Source organism: Grammomys surdaster, unplaced genomic scaffold, assembly GCF_004785775.1.
Source record: "Grammomys surdaster isolate TR1022 unplaced genomic scaffold, NIH_TR_1.0 126066, whole genome shotgun sequence".
NCBI classification, from domain to species: Eukaryota; Metazoa; Chordata; class Mammalia; order Rodentia; family Muridae; genus Grammomys; species Grammomys surdaster.
Genome location: NW_021620876.1, coordinates 2,326,469 through 2,351,361, shown reverse-complemented (window position 1 = coordinate 2,351,361; position 24,893 = coordinate 2,326,469). Strand labels below are relative to the sequence as shown.

General features: G+C 37.7%; 1 protein-coding gene across 2 annotated transcripts in view; it reads left to right on the top strand.

Annotated features, from left to right (window-relative positions):
- The window catches only part of Cblb (Cbl proto-oncogene B), a 167,880-nt gene that overhangs the window by 96,591 nt on the left and 46,396 nt on the right, over positions 1–24,893 (top strand). For both annotated transcript variants that reach the window (XM_028755607.1, XM_028755606.1), the window contains exons 7-10: positions 3,018–3,155; positions 4,489–4,576; positions 7,207–7,338; positions 16,914–17,117. In XM_028755607.1, the coding sequence (XP_028611440.1) occupies positions 3,018–3,155; positions 4,489–4,576; positions 7,207–7,338; positions 16,914–17,117 (562 nt within the window). The remainder of the gene's footprint in view (positions 1–3,017; positions 3,156–4,488; positions 4,577–7,206; positions 7,339–16,913; positions 17,118–24,893) is intronic.

Here is a 24,893-nt window from a genome sequence, read left to right as displayed (position 1 = left end):
CTTCTTTACGCCTTCAAACTATTATGTTTTGCTTTCCAAATGACTCAACTGAGTGTCAAAGGTCAGTTCTGTTGGCATTGTCCAAGAAATTACCCCTCACTGTGGCAAATAAGAGACTGGAAAATCTATTTTTCTCAGCTCAGAGGATGCTCCCACATGTGGCACCTAAATATTTGTTAGGCACACAGACAGTGATATCTAAGCCACAGGAGGCATTGTCCTGGGGACAGTATCAGCGGCATCACTGACCTGCGCTGGAAGGCTTTACGTTTTAGAGTTGGTCACTGTACAATTAGACTGTTCCATTTGTATGAGAAAATATTTTCTTTTTTAAGTCTCCGTTTTCTGCTAGTCATCTTTATTTGACTTAGTATAATTGACTGTGGCTTTTAATACAGTCTTCGTAAGTCAAAGCCAAGAGTTTTAGTTCCTTCTCTGATAATGAAAATGCACATGCTTTTGAAGATTTAATATGACATATTCAAAGAAGCTAGTGGTACAAAAAAACCAGAGTCTCATTGAAGCCGTCTCTGTAAAACCTGCAGATGTGACCCTTCTGACCCAGAGCAGTGGTCAGTTAGTTTTCATATTTTCCAAAGTTTAGATGAATCCTTTTGCTTCACTCAAAGTCTACCCCATGAATCCAATACTTGATGACAAGTTACAGTATGTGAAGTGTGCTTTTACTATCTAAGATACATAGAAAACCTCCTTATGAACAGATAATCACTTGCTTTGTAAAATACCCTTTGTTCTCTGGCTTCACAGAAAATAAAACATTTAATTCCATTCCAAGGATATTGGAGTTCCTTCAGTAGTGCTTTATCTGCCATATTTACATAGATAGATAGATAGATAGATAGATAGATAGATAGATAGATAGATAGATACACATATAAATAATATATATATATATATATATATTTATATATATGATAAATCATTAGCTTCCTGCCCCAAAAGAATGTTTACTGAGCATGCAGAAGGTCCTGCATTTGAGATCCAGCACCCCTGCAAAGAACTGGGAATCTAAGAAATTAATCGCTTAAATGTGATTTTCAAACATGAGCCACCTAATGAAGCAGATCTATCTGATTATGTTAATCATACCATTTTGAAGAACAAGCTACTACAGCTGAAAGTGTGAGTTTACTTCTTCCTAAGGAAGGTGGGACCAGCTACCCACAGGAGGGACAGAGCAAATGATTTAAACATTGTTGAGCAAATGGAACCGAGCAGAAGCTTAGCTAAGAGGAATAAATTGTTCCTAATTGCCATCCATGGCTCTCACAAAGTGTTACTAACAGCACACATTGTATGGAGGGCTTGAACTCCTTCCTAATGACTGAATTTAGAAACACCATCATGAAACAATGCAGAAACAAGATGTTTACTAAAACCTGACAGTTTCACAAATATGCAAGATGTATAAATAGGCAATTACTTTTAAAGTATTAACCAATGAATTTTGTAGTTGCATGCTTTATTTTGGCGTCACATTCTACGTATTTTCTAAAATACATAGTATCCACAATCTCTGAGATTTTTACATTTTATTCTTTAGTTTAAAGTATTATGTGTACTTTGGTAAGATTTTTTTTTATTGGAAAGATTTATTTACTGAATGTTATTTATGAACACCATGTGCATGCTTAACATGTAATCCTAGAGGTCAGAAAGGACTGGATTTACAGGGGGTTGCTGAGAACCACGCCTAGGTCCTCTGCAAGAATAGCAAATGTCCTTAACTGCTGGGCTATTTCTCCAGCCCCTTGCATTTCTTAATGTGACAAGTGATCTTCCATATTATAATTAATTACTCTATATTATCTGAGAACAATTTTCATAATATAGCATTTGTCTGATTTAAATGAAAATATTTTTCTGTTTCTGATTAATAATATCAGTAATTTGTAGGTCAATACTTTATCATCAGGGTCACTTAGGGGAATCAGTTTATAGTAATTTGAAAATCCCCTTCTGACAACTCTTTCAACAAACTCCTTTTTTATTCAAAGCCTGATTTTCTTATTAACTGAAATGTGATTGTACTCTTTACCATACGAGGTTATTAAATATAATGAGAAACCATCCTGTATGATAAGCTATAGCAGTGTATGAAGTTTTTTTTAGTGTACTCTATTTATCAATAACTAAAATATGAGAAGCTTTTCTTGCTTTCCCCTTGATTTACGTATTCATTTAACAACTTAAATATAGCCAGTAGGGCTTAATGTAACTTACTTTTGGTCTGATTGATGGACAGATTGTACAGTCCAGATACTAATATCTTGATTGCGAGATTGAGTTGTATACAGTCCTATAAAGCAGGATAATGTACTGAAATAAATAAATGATGATGATTTAAAGTCACGCCAGTATCACCTTTTATTGGAAATTAAGAGATTTACCACTCATTTGAATAAATGGTATTTGAATTACGTTGGCTGGAAAATATTTGAATGGCAGGTTGGGTAGAAGCTACGAATTTATCATATGTGCTCTGTAATTGATATAGTTTGGCTCTTTTGAGATTTGTTTAAAGATGAATCATGCTTGCAAGAAAACATTAAACAAGTCTGTGACCAAATTTTAATGCCTAAATGGTAAAGTAATATATTGAATTCCTGTTTCAGTTTCCGTGGTGGATAAATTAATTATTTAGCTATTTGCTTCATTTTATCCTTCTCCAAAGATGATATATATCACGGCTGTATCGTAGCAGCCACATCTGCACACATCTCTGCGGTGGCGGTAATAAATCTCTTGGTAGTTTCCAGCCTCATTTATTTTAAATAGAACTCTGGAGATACTTAAATGAACAAGAATTATTATCAGTGTTTCTCACACAGATTGATAACAGTGAGGTACAGTAGTGTTAAATTGTGAGAAAGGATAGAATTTTCTATCAGGAATTGTAAATCATTCTGCTCAAGAAGACAAAATATTAACACATTGTTTAGTGGTTGGCATGCCTCTTTGAGTTTGAACAAACATCTTCTTATCTTGTTTTGTAGCTACATTTTTCGGTTAAGCTGCACTCGGCTGGGACAATGGGCCATTGGCTATGTGACTGGGGACGGCAATATCCTACAGACCATACCTCACAACAAGCCCCTGTTCCAAGCCCTGATTGATGGTAGCAGGGAAGGCTTGTAAGTATGAGCAATTCTTTCAACTTGCTAATTTGAAATCTAGAGACTGCCTGGGCATAGAGCAGATTGTAAGGCCAATGATCTCTTAGTTTGTGGTTTACCTTAAGACGAAGCAATAGCAATAGACGTGCCTTCTGTCTATTACTCATGCCTAAGCTGCAATTTTATGACCATAATTATATGGAACAGACACATTCCAGCATCAAAAAGCATTGCTAAAACATAAAAGTACTCTTAAAATATGTGTATAAACTATTACTACTTCAGAGTAATTCATTTCTGCTAAATTGAGGCTGCCTTTTGTGCTGAGTACTAGGTTTTTCCTTCCTAAGTCAAAGAAAACTCACTGTTCTGTCTTACTGTATGATAATATTCTGTCCTATAACTACAGTTTTCTCTTAGTCTAGCAGAATTTTCAAATATTGATTACTATACTGTTTGTAGACATTTCATTTAAAGAAGGTTTTTCTTATGTCATCAACAAAATTTTGCACTTTGTTAAAATAGTCACTGCTACACCTATTTTAACCTTTATTAAGCTCTACAATATGTTCAACAGGATTAGCCATAGGTTCTAATCACTTTTACTGAACTAGTTATACCAGCAATGACATTACAGTCATGGTTTATTAAAAATGACATTTAATGACAATAAATTTGGTTTTCACGATACTTATGAACGTAGATTCCTTATTGTAACTTTAGCTCAAGTTTGATTCTTAGTAGAAAACCTTGATCTGCAAACCTGTCTGTGGCCTTATTGAAGTCAGTGAAATATGGAATTATCACACTTTCCAGTTTTTCTGACATGCATGTGCATATATTACAAGGTGCACATTTGGGTATTGTGAATCTGTGTGCCTATCAGCAGGAGTGGAAAGAGTAGGGGAGAAAGGCAGGGAGACTGAGAAAGGACACCATGGGAGAGCTTCATTATTTCGGGCATAGTTATGGCTTAATTCTGTTCTCTCTCCTTGGGATTTTCAACATGGCATAAATATGATGTAGTCTAGATGCTTCCAAAAAAGTATATAACAACCTGCAAGTAGGAGTTGATTTACGTGGTTTTGGAATATGCTATAAGTCACTATTAAATTAACTTTCTAATTTTATAAGGACGCTATTACTAACCTATTTTAATTGAAAATTATTACATAGTGGATTAGTTTATATTATGAATTTCCTATGATTGAAAAAAAGCGGTGCAAGAATATGGTGTTGATTTATGGAAAAAAGGACAAATAAAAATGTGAGTTTAAATATAGAAGACTGATTAGATTGAATGCACTGAGGCTTCATATATTAAAATAATAAGTTTTCTGTTTAAATTCAGTTATCTTTATCCTGATGGGCGAAGCTATAACCCTGATTTAACCGGATTATGTGAACCTACACCTCATGATCATATAAAAGTTACACAGGTAAGAATAATTTTTGGAAATATAATTAGTACATATCTATACCTCCTCAGAAATAAATCTCAACTTCTACCTACATTGTGTTCAACAGCATGCCCCAGTGTTTAACATCAGGAATTCTGAGAGTACAAAGAAATTTTATGATTTATTTTAGATAAATCTCTTGTTAGTGACAATGCTTGCAAATTTAATATTGGCATATACCTTGAGAAAGACACATCAGTATGTAAATGCATAGCTATAAGGACAGAACTGAATTAAAAATCAAAATGAATAAGAGATGATCAATTTTATGTGAAGATTTTTAAAGTCAAATGCATACTGGAAGAACATTGAATATAATAATTACAATTTTATAAATCCAATATCAGGACTCTGAGTAAGAATATGGTCAACTCTTTACATAATTCTCAGTAAAGACAAAAATCTAAATGAAAACATCTTTTGGTTGTGTTTGGTAGTGAAAATGCCATGTGTTTCTCTCCTGTGCAGAAGAGGATCTGCACCAGTGTTCTCTGTAGCCTTTTCCACAAAGCAACAGATTAAAATACTAAAGTGTTCAGTAATGGGTTGAATCCTCTAAGCTGCTCACTGTAGTTGTATGGTGAACAGCCGAAGAGCAGGAGGCATGTGTACTCAGTGGGAACTTGTCCTATACAAATGTCTGCTGATTCAGAACTTACGTGTATAACACCAGCTGTACAAGTTACACTGTAGAAGTTCACTTTTTAAATACAAACTGCCATATATGGATGTATAAATGCGCATTCCCAGAGATGCCAACCTAGAAACGTTGAATAAGAATTCTTGAGGAATTGAAGAGAGCATGAAGGGGGACTTGCACATGGTTTTGCTAAGTCTACTTTTACAGTATTTCACATTTTAAAAATGTTCATACATTGATGAACAGTAAAAGTTGAAGGTAGTAGAAAAATGTTTATTGGTTTCAGTGTCCAGTCTTGATATGCTGAAGTATGAGAGACACTGAGCATGTCTATGTCTTGTTAATGGAAGGCATTGAAATTTTCACATATGATTGTCATTCTTAGCATTGTATAGGAATTTTATAGCATATGTTCCAATATGTATAAAGAGATACTAATGAGAGGTCATTCGTTATTCCTCTTTCTGAATCCACTTTCTAAAAATGAAACTGGCTGGCCATGATTTCAGTAGACAAAACACCTTCCTGACATGCCTGAGCTCTTTAGTTTGACCCCCAGTGCTACAGAAAGAAATCAATGAAACCGTACATAAATCTTGCAGAATAGTGCCATCTGTTAGATTTCACATAAGGAACCTGAGAATGCCATAAATTCCCTGCTTGTGACTTGAGCAGGCTGTAACTGCCCAACAACTTGGGCAAGTGTCAGTGCGAGTACAGGATGCTCAACGATTCATAATTGGTGGATTATTTGGTAATAATTCTTTTTAACTTTCTTTCATTTCCTTGTCCTTATTTAGTTTACTAAATATCATGCAAAATAGTGGACAGTTACTAAATATCAGACAAATATTAGAGTGGACGAGATTTCTATGTATCTATGCATGCATTTATTTATATGTGTGTATATCTATGCACAAATAGAACATTACAATATTTTAGTAATCACAGAATAAGAATTGCGATTTATGTCTTCTACTCATGCATTGCTGTTTGTGTGCACTGACTTCATTAAAACATGATTTACATTTGACAGACTCATAAAGAGATCTTGGAAGTGCTTTATTTTATTTTTTACATTTACTAGTCTGTGTTTTCTCTATCACACAGAAATTTTCAGTGTTTGTTCACTGAGGTTGAGTGTGCCAAACATTCTAAACTCGACTCAGCCAGTGTTTAGTTGCTCAGATGGCTACTTTTCACATACTTCAGAGTTAGAAACGTACTCGTGAATTTGAGAGCAATACCTGAAACTCACGGTGACTGAACACTATGCTTGCAGTTGTAGACTACAGTAAGTCAGCAGCACACCCACATGAGAAACTCACGGTGACTGAACGCTATGCTCGCAGTTGTAGACTACAGTAAGTCAGCAGCACACCCACATGAGAAACTCACGGTGACTGAACACTATGCTCGCAGTTGTAGACTACAGTAAGTCAGCAGCACACCCACATGAGAAACTCACGGTGACTGAACGCTATGCTCGCAGTTGTAGACTACAGTAAGTCAGCAGCACACCCACATGAGAAACGAGCATAGCGTGTCCTCTGTCCTCAGATTCCTAAAGATGCCTAAGAAATAAAATGTAATACCCAGACAATACTTGCTCAATTTGACAGTGTAGAAAAAAAGAAAAGAAACAAGAAAAAAAGAAAAGACCAAGTCATTTATATTACCATCCTAAAACTGTAGGTATTGTCTGTTAATAGCATAAAACATTATATAACCTAGAGTATTAAAAAAACCTTACATATGAAATTGATGCCAAGAACTCAGACATTATAAAAATTGATTTTGTAGACCAAATTGTGAATATCAATTTAAGATATGTCCTTAAATGGTAACAGAATTCTGACAAGTTCAAGAGTGGGATACTTATTGTAAGTCATTATATTTTAGAGAATTTAATATGAATACTTCATGCTAGAAAACCATTAACCATCAGCCCTTCTTCCCTGCGTTCCAGGAACAATACGAACTGTATTGTGAAATGGGCTCCACTTTTCAGCTTTGCAAGATCTGTGCAGAGAATGACAAAGACGTCAAGATTGAGCCTTGCGGGCATCTGATGTGCACTTCATGCCTTACTGCGTGGCAGGTACAGCCGAGGTCTCTGTAGAAGCAGGGGTGGCGTGTCTCTGTCCGACTCACACTTCCCCTCTCAGCCTTCTACAACTGAATGACTCAGGAATACTCAGAACTGTTTTGTCTAAAATAGTAATTTATATTTAAAAGATTCTTCTTATGTTGAATGCATAGATAATTTTTCTTTGTTTTGTATTTCGTTTCTTTCATGTGTGTAACTTAAGTTCCTGTTGATTATAAGTGGTTCTGCGTCTGTCTTGCTGTTAATGTCATGATGATGCAGACAGATACTAATTTACCAGGTGAGCACATTCAGTCAACACAGGTCATGCTCCTGGGAAGATTTTGAAGCACAGTGAACCACAGCAGATACATCTTATGCGGCTGCTGTCGATCAAATTTCTCCTCTCCTGAGCCATGGCTCATGTCTCACACATGTTTATGGTTGCTTTAATGAGACCAAAACAGGGCAATCTGAGAAACATGTCTTTGAAGCAGTTTTTTCCCAAACAGGCAATTTCCAATTTTGAAAAACTTAATCAAAGACTAACTTCCTTCCTGTTGGTGGGTAGTCAGTCACTAAATACAAAATGAGTCAATGTTTTAGAATAAGGCCATGAAAAAGCTGTTTTCCTCCAATGACTCTTTTTGTTGTGGTTTAACTGTTGCAGAAGTTGAGGATTTAAAATGGTTATTTTGACACGCTTCCAGTTTTAACAGAGAGACTGTTTTGATCAAGCCATCTTGCAGTTTGCTCTTTAATGGAGCCCTGTTAAAACTAGCAGTATGTTGCTGTAATTTGGGAATCAAAATATTTAATTTTTAAGCCTTAGTCCTGTCATTCTTTGGCTGTCACTTTCTAACCCTAAACTTCTGATATAAGGGGAAATAGAGCTGGGGGGTGGGGAGAGATTTGAAAAGAGCTGTGTCAAAGTTGATGGTACCTGCTGAACTCGTGAATTGGTAAAGAGATGTAATAAGTTTTACAATTTCAGTTCTTATCTGAGAGACTTTAAAAAGGGGGAGGGGGTCGAGGAGGTAATGAAGTCTAGCTGATTGAGGTTTCCAGACTTCTCTGTGCGCTCATGACATCATTGTCACCCTAGGCAACCTACTCAACATCTCTATGGCTGTCTTCTCCAGCATGCTTTTAGTTTATATATTTGCTTATGTTTTCATGATAACCTTTCCCTCATTTCTTGCAACCTATTCGTTTTGATGATGAATCTGCACAGCTATACGGAGTTGCTGGAGGGAGGAAGGGACTTGGGGTGACATCAGGAAGAGTTGTTCGCAGCCAATGGGCACCGTCTTGCTGGGTCTGTTAACGAGCTATCGTTCTGTAAACTTAGCTAGGCCTTTTGAACACGACTTGCAAATTTTGATTTGCTGGCAAAAATCAGCTTCTTCTACACCTTAGGGCATTTCAGACGAACTGGCACAACGTGCAGTTGGCCTTTCACCTCCCCTGACTGCCTCTGAAGCAGTATTTTAGGTCTGATTTACCTCACACCCATTCTGGATCACAGAATGAGTGCTAAACTGAGAAGAAGCCAAGTTGTAACCCTTTAATCTAGTAACATGGTTCTTATGCATTCCTGAGAAAATTTAAAGGATAGTGCACACCTAGGGCCTCAAATCTACAAAGCAATCAGATTATGCATTATGGGAATTCACGTGTTTGGTCTAGTGCTGTACTTACTATCGGGGCGTTAGGTGGGTTAACATAGTTCTTTTTGTTTAACTGGGATGAAAACTGTTGTTTAATGCACTTTACAAATGCCAGTTACATTGTAGCCCAAGGTGACTTTTAAAATGTATGCCTGAGTGTAAAACAAAAAAATAGTGTGTTAATTCTATATATTTTTGAAGGACTGCTTATCATTTTTTTCAGCTTTTTGTAAAGCGTTGTTTCAGTCTGTTGTGTAGAAGGGCATGGGATTAGTTCTAGCTCCTTCCTCCTGTATTTTTGATGTTCTGCCCTTCACGTCACCACAGCTTTGTGTATAGTTCCTCTTTCTAGCTGATAATCAGTTCCCGATGCCTTGCATACATTTTCATATTGATGTTGGAGACCCTACATGTAGATATGTCCAGTAGTGTTCATAAATTATTAGCCTTTACTGTTTCCCCTTTTAATGCTTAACTACTTCTCAGTTTCACTGTTAAAAATTGCAGAAGTACATCCATGATCACGCACTGGAAACATTTAGGAGGAAATTAGTACAAGTTATATGAAAAAGTACTAATAAATTAATAACTTATGAAGTAAATTTTAAAAAGTAACTATTTCAAAGGTGTTCATGAAATTGAAGTAAGAATCCCATTAAATTACACTTACACCACTAGTGAATACTGTTATCCTAAACTGATGGTCAGATTTTGCATCTTCACAACGAAAAATTGGCAGAATTTTGATATCTCCTCACAAAAACCAATATTTTAATAAATATTCTGGTTCAGTTTGTATGACTATAAGCTTCTTCCTGGTTATATTGTAAACATTTCTATGTATACCCATTCGCCGTCTAGAATATGAATTTCTGATACAGGGATCCCTTTGCCTATTCATGTATGTGCATGTAGGTGGTTACCTAATGGATGATATTCAGGTCAGATGCTCCCTGAGAATAAGCCATAAAAGTTGTAGTCACAAATCCGTGTGTTCTGTGCTGTAGACACTAAACCCCATTATTTACTTCTGCTGCTAGCTGAAACCCTGGCATAGATGGCCACATGATGTGGCATCTACGTACTGTGTTCTCTCAAGGACTATTTGCAGTGATGTCTGATACACATTTTCTTCATTCTTCACTAACTTGTCATTTGGACATGGCTTGAAGTTCCTAAAGTGGCAGTCTGGAATCACTGTATCTCAGTGAAAACGCAATAATTAACACACCTGTCTACTCTTGGATAAGGAGCAGTCCTACATCCACATACAGGTGTCACTCAATATGCACTGCTGACTAGGATATCTGTGTGCAGAGCTTTCCAGTTAGTGTATGAGCAGCAATACTGTGTGATCCCTTAGACATGTTATTAAAAAGATGTTTCCCTTATTAAGAACACGGGTTACAAATTTAATTCAATTAAAAGATAGAGGGAAAACATTCAATAACAACCCCCTGTTGGGAGTCTCAGTTTGAGGCTCACTGGATTTAACTGATTGTGTGTGCGTGAGCAGAACGCAGCTATAGAACATTTCCTTCATTATGTAATATATTGTCAAACCTTGAATCTAAAGTTACATGTTTACTGGAAAATTTCTGGGTGTTGGAGCTCTGGGCTGAAGGGCAGGTTATAACAGATGTCTCTGTCTTTTTACTTTGCCTGTGTTCCAAAATGATACAGTACAGGGTCATTGTTTTTTCCTTTTTTCTTTAAAGCTGTTAGTTTTACTTCATGGGATTGTCAACTGGTACAGCCTTATAAAACGTTAAGCTTTGAAGGTAAATCATGCACGGCAACAATCTAACACTGTGGTGACTCAAGAACAATACCCTTGGATGGAAACAAACCTAGACATTTTAAAATTTGCTCCCTTCGAAGTCAAAGTCAAGCCTGTTGCTTTGACTGTTATTTTAAGGCGTATCTCTTGAGTAGCTGTGTCTCTATAGCAATCTCTGAGCAAAGAGCGAGTTCCAACGTAGTTTCTACTTTAAACTCACTGCTAGAAGTTTTACACATGGGATTATTACCAATAATCACCTGAAACGAGTATCAGCTTCTCCTGCAGGGTTAATTATGGACATTAAACTGTTTCCTCTTTCTTTATAGTTCTTTGGTTGGGTGTGCTGATATGAAAATGATTTTGGGGAAATGCATGCCTCCCAAGAAGTTAGGATGTATCTGTCAGAGTCCTACAGGGAACATTGAACCTGGACCGCAAATTATAATGTGTCCGAGAAAGTGCATTTTTAGCAAGTCATTCTCCACTAAAATTGTCTTTCGTTTGATGCCCTATTTTAGTTTAACTCCAATTCATTAGAGACTTCGATTTCATGTAATTAACAGCACAGCTAAGACAGACACAGTAGTGGGAGCCGGTACATGCTGTCAGTGGGTGCTCTTTAATTGCTGTCATAATGGCCTATTAGTCATGCCTCCAAAGAGGTGTCAGCATTTTTTTTTCATTTTCTGAAACATCTGTGTTATTTGATAAATTGAATAACCATGGAAGAGTTTGCACAGAATACCAAGTAAGTTAAATAACACGCTTTCTGGATCATTTGAAGCTGTGTTTCCCTGGGTGCAACGGCTTCTCTGTTTCACTCTTGATCAGGAAAGCTTACGGAGACCCGTGTCATTTACACATGTCAGTGAGAGGCTGAGAAAACATTTCCGTGCACAGTCCCGAGTCCAGCATCCTCTTTTGTGCATAGTCTATAAAACACTGCTGTAATGTAACAGCGTCACCACGTACAGTGTAAAGGAAGGAGCTGTGTCTCCCTTTCTTTTTTTACAAAACAAAAACAGAAAACAAATCTGCTAAATGATGCCTGCGCTTTCAGATGACACAGACAGCAAACTGAGTCAGTCTAACTGTCCCACATAAAAAAAGCTATCCCTGTCAATGCTAGGCAGCTATATTTTGAATTCCTGGCAACAACTTGAATTTCATTAAAAGAAAAAATGAACTTCTGTGATTTTTTTCCCGTAGATTTTTCTTCAGACATTTTTTTGAAGGAAGGACTTTTCAGTGTCTGAAATGTTAAGTTAGCAAACAGTGAACGCAATCAAATATGAGTGTGGCATTAATACCATATGATTAAAGAGAACAGTGTAGAGAGAGGCAAAAATTGAGCTCACTGCTTATGTCTAAGTAAGAAACAGATATGATTCTGATTAATTTAAAAGCAACTTTCACATTTCTACCTTCATTGAAACTTTTTAACAAAATCTAAAATAATATTTGCCTTTAAACTGTCTCAAATGGACATTTCTCTCTTTGATGTCTAATGCATCTTTTTTGAGTTAGTGTGATAGATAAAATAGAGCATCTTTTTCTCAGGAGGGGGTATGAAGGAGTTTGGAGTCTTGGCCAGAAATGTTCCAGTGACATCTTGAGGTAGAGCAAAGGAGCAGGCATGAGGAGGGTGACACAGGCCTGAGAGGAGGGGTGGATCGAGAGAGAGGGTGTACATCAGAGGAACCTCTGAAGAGGCTGATCTCTCCCTTCACCGTGCTGAGGCAAGGTCCCTCTTACTTGTGCCCAGTCTGGCAGGCCTGCGAGCTTCCTGGCTAGTCTCCTGTCTCCACCTCCCGTTTTGTCACAGAAGTGTTGGCATTTCATACAAGTGGGACTTATCTGCATCAAACTGTGTCTGTTCTAAGTCTGCAGGCTTGAAGGAAAGTTCCTTTACCTGCTGGACCATCTCACCCACTGCAGAACAAATAAAATCTTAGGAACCGAAAGCTGGAGCCTGAGTCTACTGACTTAGAGGGATTCTGTGTATCTGGATTAGAACAGAAATAGACAATTTGGAAGCAGTAGTGGTTGACACTAACACTCTAATGTGGGCCATTCCTTTTGAAGACTTACTATTATTTGATGTATATGAATGATGTGCCTGCGTGTTGTCTGTGTATCACAGCTGCAGCTGTGGACGTCGGAGAAGGACATTGGCTGCCCGAGAACTAGAGTTACAAGCAGATATGAACCACCGTTCATATCCTTCTCTCGGATCTTTCTGGTTTTGGTTGTTTGAAAGTTGATAACATTAAGTCAAATGTCTTCTGACCAAAAAAACCTCAGGGGCAATGTGAATGACACTCTAGGTCAGTGGTTCTCAACCTTCCTAATGCTGTGACCCTTGAATACAGTTCCTCATGTTGTGGTGACTTCCAACCATAAAATTAATTCATTGCTACTTTATAACTGTAGTTTTGCTACTGTTATGAAAGCCAACATGCACCTCTGGCTTGCATCTCTGCAGCATTGGGAACACACACACACAGATACACCACATATACTACACTCTGTAAAGAAAGTAAGTGGCTGTTAGTCATCGTGCTTCACTAATAATTCTGAAAGCAAATACATTGCATGTGTAATGCTTATCTTAAGACATTTAAGAGAAAATATTTAGAACATAGTTTGTGTGTGTATGAGCAATATGGTGATTCTGGTAAAAGTTTCTACTTGCAGTGTTCACATGCACTCTTAAAGACTGTTAATAATAAAGCAGATTTATTTTCTTCATTATTGTTTCTGTATTTTCTATCATTGGAAATTTATTGGTGCTACCTAAAGTTATGTTTATGTATATTAATCCATAGTGTTAATGGATGGTATATAAATCCAAATTCCTATATTATGGGTATATTACTCAGGTAATATTTCACTGGTAACTTCGCTCACCTTAAATTTTGAAGTATGTCTACATTAGGGAAGTGAAAGCCACTGAGTCAATTAGAATATAAGGAATCTCAAATACTTCCTCTTAACATTCACAAGTTGTGAACATCTTAAGGATTAAGTACAAAATTATTTATTGTTCTTTCTTCTCCGGTAACATATGTTCTTTGATCTTGACTTAAGTATATGTTGACAGGAACATTATTTTAATTATCTATGCACAATCCTGATGAGTTATATGTCTATTCTAGACATTCTTCATCTGTATTCAATCAACCATATGACAGAAACTAGGGCAGAGGAACCAAAGTAGCATTTTAAAATTTATGGTTATGTCTCATTTGCATATGACAGTAGTTAAATTAAAGCCAAAGAATGATGGGTGAAGTCATACTAGAGGATGTACTGCAGTCAATGTGAGCCATTTGCCAATCAAAATGGATAGTCAATGTAGCTGTTTACATTTAAAATCCACAAAATGTGCATATGTTAGGTCTAAGAAAGGGGGTCACTTCAACGGCTAGGTAAACAGGTTGGAGAAAGAAGTTAAGTCCTGGTTTAGAAGAACCATGCCCAGGCTTTTCCGTGTTATCTGGATGTTGTTGCCTAACACTTCCTCCTCTCTCCAAGGGAAAGTCAGTCTATCTTGGGATGAAGGAGGTAGTGTAAGTTCAAGCAGTCCTTAGCCAGAGCTGCAGGATGCTAGATCTGGGAGTGAGAGCATAATAAAACTATTATAGCTTCCAATCACTGTGCTAACAAATGTTACGGCTTTATGATTGGAATGAATTATTTTTAGTTACAGTAGTTGCACTTGGATCTTTAAGTGACTTTTGTTTAGGTATCCATACTTAAATATGTGTATGAATTTATACAGTGTGCGTCAAAATAATAGAAAGTGAAAGACATGAAGCCACAGAGGAAACAGACTAGGCATGAATTGACTGTTCAAATTGGGTAATGACTACATGTTTTCATTATACTCTGTATGTTAATTTGCCACAATAATGTGTAATTCTGTTATGAATGAAATGTCCACATAGGGCCCAGAAATCTACTTTGCATTTATTTGCCGCACATTCTTGTTACAGAGAACATGAGGTCCTTTTCAGTGTATATATGAAGAGCTACCTCTTTTGAATGACTGGATTTAATGTAGATCTATACAGAAACGCCAATATGGACACACAGTACAGACTTTAACCTTTACAGTAGCGACATTTTATCCAGATGATAACGTGTATTGAACAATCCCTTAAGTTTAAGGTTCTTTTCGTAAAATTGAAATAAGAAAGTTTAGATTTTTTTAAAGTTTCTTAGTGTTAAAAGATCAAAGTAAGGCGATTGCCCAAAATGGAAGAATTCAATCTTGTTTTATCATGTGTGAAATTATGAATCAAAACTTTTATGTCCATCAGCTCTAAACATGGCTGATATGTGTTCTCTCTCTCTCTCTCTCTCTCTCTCTCTCTCTCTCTCTCTCTCTCTCCCTCTCTCTCTCTCTCTCTCCTCCCCTCTCCCTCCTTCCCTCCCTCCCTCTCTTCCCCTCCCTCTCTCTCTTCAAAATCATTTGTATACATATGTGTATACATATTTATACATATATGTGTATATATGATTGTATAATTTCGAGTCTTAAAAATTATGTAAAAACATGAATACAAGGATGTTACTTTCTTTTCACAAAACAATTCAATGATAATTTTTCATTTTGGTAGTATACATTATAAAGAAAGTATTTAGTCTGTTAATGCAAGAGAAGTTAAAGGAAACAGTAGACCAATAGTATCTGCTTCCAAATATACATCTGGTATCTGTCCAGAGATGTCCAGAGAAGTTTTTACAGTGCCTCTGAAGCCACACTGTTAAAGGCAGGTGACTCAACTCCCACAGGCCAAGTGACTTTAGTACAGTAGTCCTGAGTTAAATACAGGATAGTTTTTGTATGTTTGTCTGCAAACGTCATGCTAATTTGTCGTGTTTTTTTAAACTTTTTTTTTAATTTTTGACTTTTCACAATGTAATGCTGAATTAAGTGTATAATACTAAAATGCCAGGACAATGAATGTCTTTAACCTCCTGTGTCTAGAAGACAGGGTAAGATCGAATCTCATTTTGTCTACTCTCAACTGGGAATTTTCAGTGCTGTTAGAGCTTAGAGACATGAATTTGGAAGGCTGAACAAAACCTCTAACGATCACCAATAAATATGTTTCTCACCCCAAAGTATTTGACCAAATCTTTTGTAGCCTCTGCCTTGAAATCTAGATTGGGAGATGCTTCAAAGCTTATCGTGTTAGATTCCACATGAACAAGTCAAGACAACAGGCTCTGCAGTAGTCAGCTTCCCACTGTTGAGTCAGAACTCAGATAAATCAACTTAAGGAATGAAATCTTGGCTCATGGCTCGTGAGGTTTCAGGCTATGCTTGGTTCTGTTCCTTGCTTTGGGCTGGTGATAAAGTGTGTGATGGAGCCAAGACGTTCACCTCCTGTCATCTAGAAAACAGAGAGGAAGATCGGAAGGAGACAGTGTGCTGATAACACCTTCACTGGCACACCCAAGTATACCTGACTGCCTTCCACTGAGCCCCATGTCACAAAGATGATAAAGAAGACTGATAACTGAGCCTTTTAAGGGATGTGTAAGATGTAGACCATAATGCTTTCAGCCTAGATATGGCCACTTCTCAATACTATTTTATTTTCCATACTCATTCCTTATTAACCAAGATTTGACAAATCTTAGTGGATTTAAGAAGAAATATTTACCCACGGTTAATATGCCCAAGAACTTTTCCAAAGTAGACTTCAAATAGGTTGCTTTGATTACTATTTATTATTGCTCTAGTCATTTTTAATTTTGCCAGGATGTTCTTTTTATGGAATATGTAATTAGCATTGTTGTTTTGAAGAGGGACATAATTCATTTTTTAGTATCTGAGGACCGTAAAGCCTTGTTCATTAGAATTACAAATGAATACTTGTGAAAATTAAGTTAAGCTTCTTTAGATGCTCAAGCTTTATTATTTTTTTTCATTTCCTTTTTGTTAAATTTAATGCCAGGCATTATAAAATATTTTGTTGATTTACAACCTCTTTTGTTCAACTGCTTCTTCAAGATATCCCCATCCTTGATCCACAAACTTATGAAGCATTTTATGAATGTCCAACCTTGAGACTTCTCTGGATTGTTTTGAGGCAGTCAGTTTGTTTGCTTTGTTTTAGGAGTCTGATGGCCAAGGCTGCCCCTTCTGTCGCTGTGAGATAAAAGGAACTGAGCCTATCATTGTGGACCCCTTCGACCCCAGAGACGAAGGCTCCAGGTGCTGCAGCATCATCGACCCTTTCAGCATCCCCATGCTTGACTTGGATGATGACGATGATCGAGAGGAATCTTTGATGATGAACAGGCTGGCGAGTGTTCGAAAGGTAAGTGTGAGTGCATGTGTGCAGCTCGCATGCTACAATCAATTAGTCTCAAGCTCTCTCTCTCTCTCTCTCTCTCTCTCTCTCTCTCTCTCTCTCTCTCTGTGTGTGTGTGTGTGTGTGTGTGTGTGTGTTTGGCTGAGAAAGCATGGTTGATTCAAAACTAAGGTCCAAATACAAGCAGTATTCCCTTTTTTAAAAAAGTGCAGTCCTTGTTCCTCATCATGGAACTTTCTCTTTGCAGCTGATAAAGACAACTGCAGAAAGCCACAACAAAGTAAAATGTAGAGTTGTACAGCCCAGTCCCAGTCCCAGTCCCAGTCGTACATCCACAGAACACCCCTGCATCTAAGGCTTAAGGAACAATGTAGAAAGTGGGCAAAAAGATTGGAAGAACCAGAGGACTGTGGATTTTCCTTCTTTCTAACAGTCTCAGAAGGAGGGAGTCTCCCCAGCATGACTGCCTAACATGAGCAAACAAGGACAACAATGGGGAAAATCATGAGGCCTCAACCCTCACAAATAACCACAGAAAACTAAGAAATGCAGAGAGTGGGAGAAATAGTCTTCCCCAGGGAAGAGTACACCAATAGTTTATCCAATAACAGTCAGCCCTGAAAACATACAAGTAGTATTATATAGACTGAGTAGGTTATATTTAGAAGTGTGTGTGTGTGTGTGTGTGTGTGTAAACAATTAGTGAGGAAAGAGGCTGTGAATTTGAACGAGAACAAGGAGAGGTATTATGGAAAGGTTTGGAGGGAGGAAATGGAGGTTTGTGTGAGTATATATCCTTAAAAATAAAAATAATAATTTGAAACACTATGTGAAATATTGATAGCTCATAAAATATTAGATGAAGGAGAATCATTTGTTTACACTTCGTGGGAGTCAGATGAGAACATTAGTATAAATTTAAACATCCAAGAATGAGATTAACAAATGTGGAGAGAAATTGAATATAGTTATTTTATTTGAAATGGTAAGATTTACTTGCTTACCATTTTTGTTGAATATATGGAAGTGTCCAATAGATTTATTTTCTTAACAGAAACTTCATCCTGATGCTCTATTTATAAGAAGATATAAAATTCATCTCTGTGAATGTACTATAATTTGGGGCTTGCTTGTTGACTTAGTACACTGACCTTACAAACCAAGAGTAAATGCTACTGCCCAACAGGGCTTGCTTCACAAACGAATTAGCATGACAGTTGAATAATTTCGAAATCAGAAACGGTGTGTCGATGGCTAGATCTCAGACTGCTCTTTGTATAGAAATGCACATGAAATCTAGATTACATGGAAAAGTTGTATGGTGTGGAACTCAGAAGTAGAATTGATTGCTATGGGGGCATCTGTAATTGAGGGAAGCGTCTCCCTCCCAGCTCCTGCAGACATGACTTATCAGCCACACTATGAATCCCTCTGGAATTCAGATTGGCCTATGAGCTTTCCAACAAAGTCTTAAGGAGAACCTTTTGCCACTGAGGTGGAGTGGTGATGATGTCATCCACTTCAGGAACTTCACACTGTACCCCTAGTGCTATATAGTAGGGAAAGAATAGGTGCAGAGTCCAGAGGAGGCCATTTCTACAGCTAATTCAAGGCTGCATCCAATATTACTGAAGAAAACTCTTGGAATTTCTCTGTCCCAAAGTTCCCACACTGACCTCAGATATTCCGTTTTCCTTTTTATAGGAAAGATCTTACATGTGTAAGTAGGTTGACATTACCAGTGTCACTGTGCTCCAATTCAGCTTTGAGCTGGAAGGATGTTGATCCTTCACCCTGTTAGATGTACATTAGTTCCATAAGGTAACTCATAGGTTGTTATTTATTTCACCTTTCAGAGATAACAGCAGTTGACTTTTGTTTTGCTGTGTTTAATTATATGTTCTCTTTGACTCAAGTGAAAGTTGTTACTCCTCAGTAACTCTAAATAATGAATAAGGAAGAAAGAAGTCTTGAAGAGAATTATGATCTGAGTGTTCAACCAACTAACATTCTGCCTTCAAGAAGGGAGCAGTGTACCAGCACTGTTACAGCATAGAACTAGAATTCTCTTAAGCAAATTTCTTAGCACTCCTCCCATTTTCAGCATCCTTTTATAAAGCAGGAGGGCAACAGCAGTTTCCTACACTACCAGTTGAAATGATCCAATGAGATCACGTATTTAAGATGGTAACACATTGTAAGGTCAGTGGGACCACAAATGAGGGTTTTTTTATTGCCTGTATTAATTGAAAGAATGCCCCAGATTCTGACAGACATCCCAGTCTGAGTTAGTACAGATCATTGCATCCTGTCCATGTAAAAGGAGCTACACTGGTACACTGGAGATGATGCTTCCCCATGCAGATCCTAGCTCACTGTTCTGCCAGTCTGGCTATGTCTCCTGTCTTACGGTAGAGTCCTTCAAAATCCAAAATCAAGAAAGATGCAGAGTGACAATGAGAATAAAGGAGCGAGTACTGTAACATTGTCTTTATTGATTGACGGGACTTTTTCCCTTGAAGTAACAATTTGCATGTCAAGTGAAATGCGTTGAGCTGATAACTTACATAGTGACTTTGATTCCTATCTCTTGATCTGCAGCCTAAAATATTCCTAACCTGGCCCTTTCAGAAAGCCTGTTGCCCCGAGTATATCTTTCAGGGTGCCCTTGAAGAGAGTTTATTGAATGCCTGCCTGGGTAGTGTCTTATGGCAGGAAAGAATTTGAGAAACCCACAATAGCTCAGACAGTTCAGACGACTTCTGTGGCAAAGCATTCTAGCTAGGAAGAAGGCATTTCTGTTTTCCTGACTAAATTCAGTGTTCCACATGGATTTGGGGATGTGGCTGTAAAAATAATTCGCTGGAACTTTGTATACCTTGCTACTTAGAGAAGGAGAAAAACACCTGTCCTATGTCATTTTGTGAGTAGCTGTGGTTCTAGCCTGCTTTACCTGACGTAAATTGAAGCTGGGCCTTTTCTCATAGGACTCTAGTACCACAAACTGAGAACAAAGAATAAGGTGAGGGACAGGCCTGCCTTCTGCCCTTCCAGCCTTTCCTGGTTGGTTCTCCCTTGGACCCTGTGAGGTGTCTATTTGGGAAATGAGAGATTTTCACAGTAATCCTCTCTGTTGTTTAACCCCAAGAGAAGGATGCTCTCTGGCATTCTTGGCTTGCATCCCTCAATAAGTATGTGTGACCTTTCAGTGTTCCACTCCCTACAGCAGTCAGATATTTTAGAAACGCAATTAAATTACAGTTCTTTAGTTTTAATTTGATGTCATGATTTAATTAAATGGCTCTTATGTCTACTAATCTGTCTCTAGTCAGTTAAGCAGATCATGACATTATATTATTTCACCATCCTTTGCCACTTAACTTTCAATGCATCCTTAATTTTGGTATGGCTACAAGCATAAATTCTTTCTGAAAAATTGGAAAAACATTGCCGCAAAATCATGTTTCTATGTTGTGTTTATATGTTTTGGTACAGCCTTTGTGCAAACTTATTACAGACTATGAGTTACTAAAACCAGGCCACACACCCAGTAATTATTTAAAGTCTGAAGGTGGCTATCTGGTCAAATGTCTCTTTTTAAAAAAGAAAATAAAATCTCCATTTTAATTTAAAAAAGAAAAAGTTCAGTAGTTTTTTTTTCCAGAGATGACTTAGAAAGCAGTTTATAAACAACAACTCCTAACTTCAACACAAAGCACTCTTCCTGCATGCTCTTCCTGTTTTATAAGCATCATTGACTTATCTTCTAGTGTTTTCGTTTTAGTCTTTCTTTCCCAACTCAAGAGTGACTGTCCATAACTGCCCAGCAGGAAGATTCAATGTTTTAATCTTCTACTTCCGTTGCTCATTTCTCTCTTCTTTCATACACTGATTGGTAACTGTATTGTGCAATCATTTTTGCCTGTCTCAAGCTTTTTGCTTTCATTAAATTAATAATCCTTCCATCATTACATAGAGAACTGAGCCGATTGTATTTTCCTGTTACCATGGAGATTTCCCACTTCTGGTACTTATAAGTTGCACATACAGATTGTATCCTTAGCATTCTTTAGTTAAGTACATTTAGTAATACTGGCATTTCAAATAAGAAGAGAGAACCTATGATTCTGTAAAACATTGAGTTGGTTGCCTTTCTAGATAGAAGGCATTTTATGATTTCACTCAAAAATGTTTTAAGATTTTGCCCATATTAATCTAGATTTCCGAGTTGTCAGATTTCTCAAGTAATTGGTTCTGTGTGATATAAACCCCAGAAAGTAGTAGAGGTGTGATGGGTGAGTAAGATACTGACAATGCTATTCAGATAACTTATAATATTGGAAAAGATATCAGTGAGTTCCTTTTTTAATTGTTTTATTTATTTACATTGCAAATGTTGCCCTCCTTCCCAGTCTTTCTTCCTCCAAGAGTTCTTCACCCCTTTGCCTCTGAGAGGGTGCTCCTTCCCCCAACACCCACTGCATTACCCTTTCCTGCAAGTCTCTACAGGATTAGGTACATCCTCTCCCACTGAGGACAGACAAGGCAGTCCTCTGCTACATATGTGCTGGGGACTACAGAGCAGTCCATGTATGCTATTTAGTTGGTGGCTCAGTCTCTAGGAGCTCCCAGGAATCCGAGTTAGTTGATAACTGTTGGTCTTCCTATGAGGTCGCCATCCCATTCAGCTCCTTCAGTCCTTCCTTTAATTCTTTCATAGGGGTCCCTGACTTCAGTCCAATGATTGGCTGTAAGTATCTGCATCTGTCTCAGTCAGCTGCTGTCAGAACCTCTTAAAGGACAGCCATACTAGGCTCCTGTCTGAAAGCACAACATAGCATCAATAATAGTATGAGGGATTGGTGCCCACTCATGGGATGGATCCCAAGTTGGGCTGGTCCATTGGATGGCCTCATTTTTATCCTTGCATTTCTTTTAGACAGGAACAATTCTGAGTCAAAAATTTTGAAGGTAGGTTGGTGACACCATCCCTCCAATGGGGACCCTGTCTCTATTGGAGGTGGTCTCTTCAGGTTCCATCTCCCCACTGTTGTCCATTTAGGATAAAGTCATCTACATTGTGTTCTGGGAGCCTCTCACATCCCAGATCTCTGGGACTTTCTAGAGGTTCCCTATCCTCCTTCACCACACAGCTGCATATTTCCATTCATTTTTCTGGCCCTCTGAGCCTCTCTCCTATCTCCCCCCATAGCAAATTCTTAATAGTTTTTTTTTGTAGAATTAATATTTAATAAATAAATTCTGGCAGCAGATTCACTACCTGCATCAGTACCCCAATGAAAGACTCACACACAGCCTTTGTATTTGAATATGCCTAAACTAACTCAATAGCTGGGCCACTGTCTAACTTCCGTGCAGTTAATCTGCCTCCTGCCAATAATCCAGACTTACTAAGCTTTATATTCTATCTTGGCTGCTGTGGACCCAGAAGGCTGCCCACTGGGCCACACTCTTCTGGCTTCTTCACATGGCAGCCATCCATCCCTTTCTGTCCTGCACTCTTCTCAGGCATGGTGTCTCTGCTCTCTCCTCTCCTGGCATGAAGGAGTTCTCTTCCAGAGGAACAGTAATGTCATTAATTCCACCAAACTTACAACTACCTTCATTTTGATAATTAAAACAACTCAAATCAGTTAAAACAATTTTAAACAGTTATTGTCATCTGCTGAGATAGGGTTTCTCTATCTCCATGCCTTTGGTTCCTACATTTGAGATCAAAGGTCTTGGATGGAATACATTATTCACCAAATATGTAAAATAACTGAGAAAAGCGTTAATAGACTACATGTAAAATGAAGCAAATGATGAGCTCAACTTGTAAATAAACCTGAATTATTTCTGTTGCATTAAGCATTGTATTTTCTAAAACAAAACAAAACAAAACAAAACAAAGACAAATGAAACAAAACCGGAAAACCCCAGCTTTCTTACACTGAGATCCATCCTGTGGTGTATGTCATTATAAGTGAGCGGCAAGCATTGCTGTACATCACTCCAAAATTATTATCATATATAGCATAAGAGGAAAAGCAAGCATTTGAACTCATACACTTGGCCTAGTGTCTACCAGGACTTACAGATATCAGCTTCCTGAGGGCCAAGTCTGTCCCTTTCATTTTCAGGGACTCCTGATGTTTGTGAGCACATGGTAGACCTCTGAGCACAGGTTAGTGACCTGCTGATGCTGTTCCTAACTGTGCTTCTCAGAGGCACACTGAGTCCCACAGCCACATCTCATTCTAGCTTTGTGCTTCATGTCTGTGCACCTAGCATTCTACCCCTCCCTGTGTTAGATACATCCATAAAGGAGAAGTATAAATGGGTTAAAACTAGAAAAGACTGTAGAATGGTGCTTAAGCCAAGTATCGGTTGTTACATTCATTTTTATATAGTGAAAGTTAAAACTTCTTAGAACATTGCTGTCCTTCTGAGAATTAAATATTATTATCTTGATCTGACCATGAGTTTTGTTAGATATTACTACTTCTTGCCTTTTTAAGATGAAATTATATTGATTTAGAAAAAACAAAAAACAAAAAAAATACTGGCTGTACTCTGTAGAATCTTGTTACCCACATAATAACCCTGCGTTATTTCTTCAGTACAAGACTACCCCAAAATAATTTACTACTAAAACATGTTCCATGTTTTAAACCACACAGAAAATGCAAAGCTGTCAAGATGTCAGGTAAATACTCTTTGAAGCGTTAAGTAACGTAGGTAAGTTTATGGTATACTCATTTTTCTGTATTTGAGGTAAATTTTTTTAAATTAAGAATTTTTTACATTAGGGAGGAGAATGGCAGTCTCTCAGTAGTAATTGCTTGTTCTTTGTTCTGCCTGATGTCAGGAGAAATAGTGATTTCCTGTGAAAGCATTTGCCCACTGGCTGAAGTTTGTTCCTTTAATTCCCAGAGTTCTTGCTTCTCAGCCATCTCTGAGGAAGCATTTGTGAATCATATGTCACCCTTCTCTGCCTTCTCAAAATTGCTTATGCGGCTGAGTGAACCAAAGGGCACTTGAAGCCACAAAACTCAACACAACTTATTTCTAGAAACTTATATTTTGCAACAGGATTTAAGGATGTATCGCAGAAAGAGAAGAGGGGATGAAAATTTAAATTAAAATTATACGCATACTTGCATCAAGTTGTGAAATTCACAGAAGTGTTTAAGGTAAAATGTTAAACTTCAAAGAAATTTAAAGATTAAAGCGGCTATTCACAGGCCAGGAACTGGTGCCCCTCCTACTCGAGGCCCTGCAAGGGGCGTCAGTGTCACATTGCGTGCTTAGCAGATTTTATTACTTTAATAGAGATGTGCCCCTGGGGTTGGAGCCGCATGTGACATGCTCTGTATTACTGTAAAGTAGCCCTTCTGGCAGTTTTGTTGTTTAGTTCCCTGCCAGACTGTACAGTCACCCATTCCCATAACTGTGTCTGCATGTGTAAGTCGATAGCCTGCTCATCCTTTTTATTATCTCTAATATGTGGCATCTGAAAAGTTCCAGAAGTCCCAGTGGATCATAGATACTGACTGGTCTGAATAATGATGGTCCCTATAAGTGTGTATGCTTACATGCTTGGTCCTCAGTTAGGGGAACAGTTTGGGAAGTATTAACAAGTCTGACCTTGTTTCAGACAGAAGGTGTGTCACTGGAGGTTTCAAAAGCCCACATCATCTCCAATGTATGTCTGTCTCCCCCCCCACTCACCGTGTGTGTGTGTGTGTGTGTGTGTGTGTGTGTGTGTGTGTGTGTGTG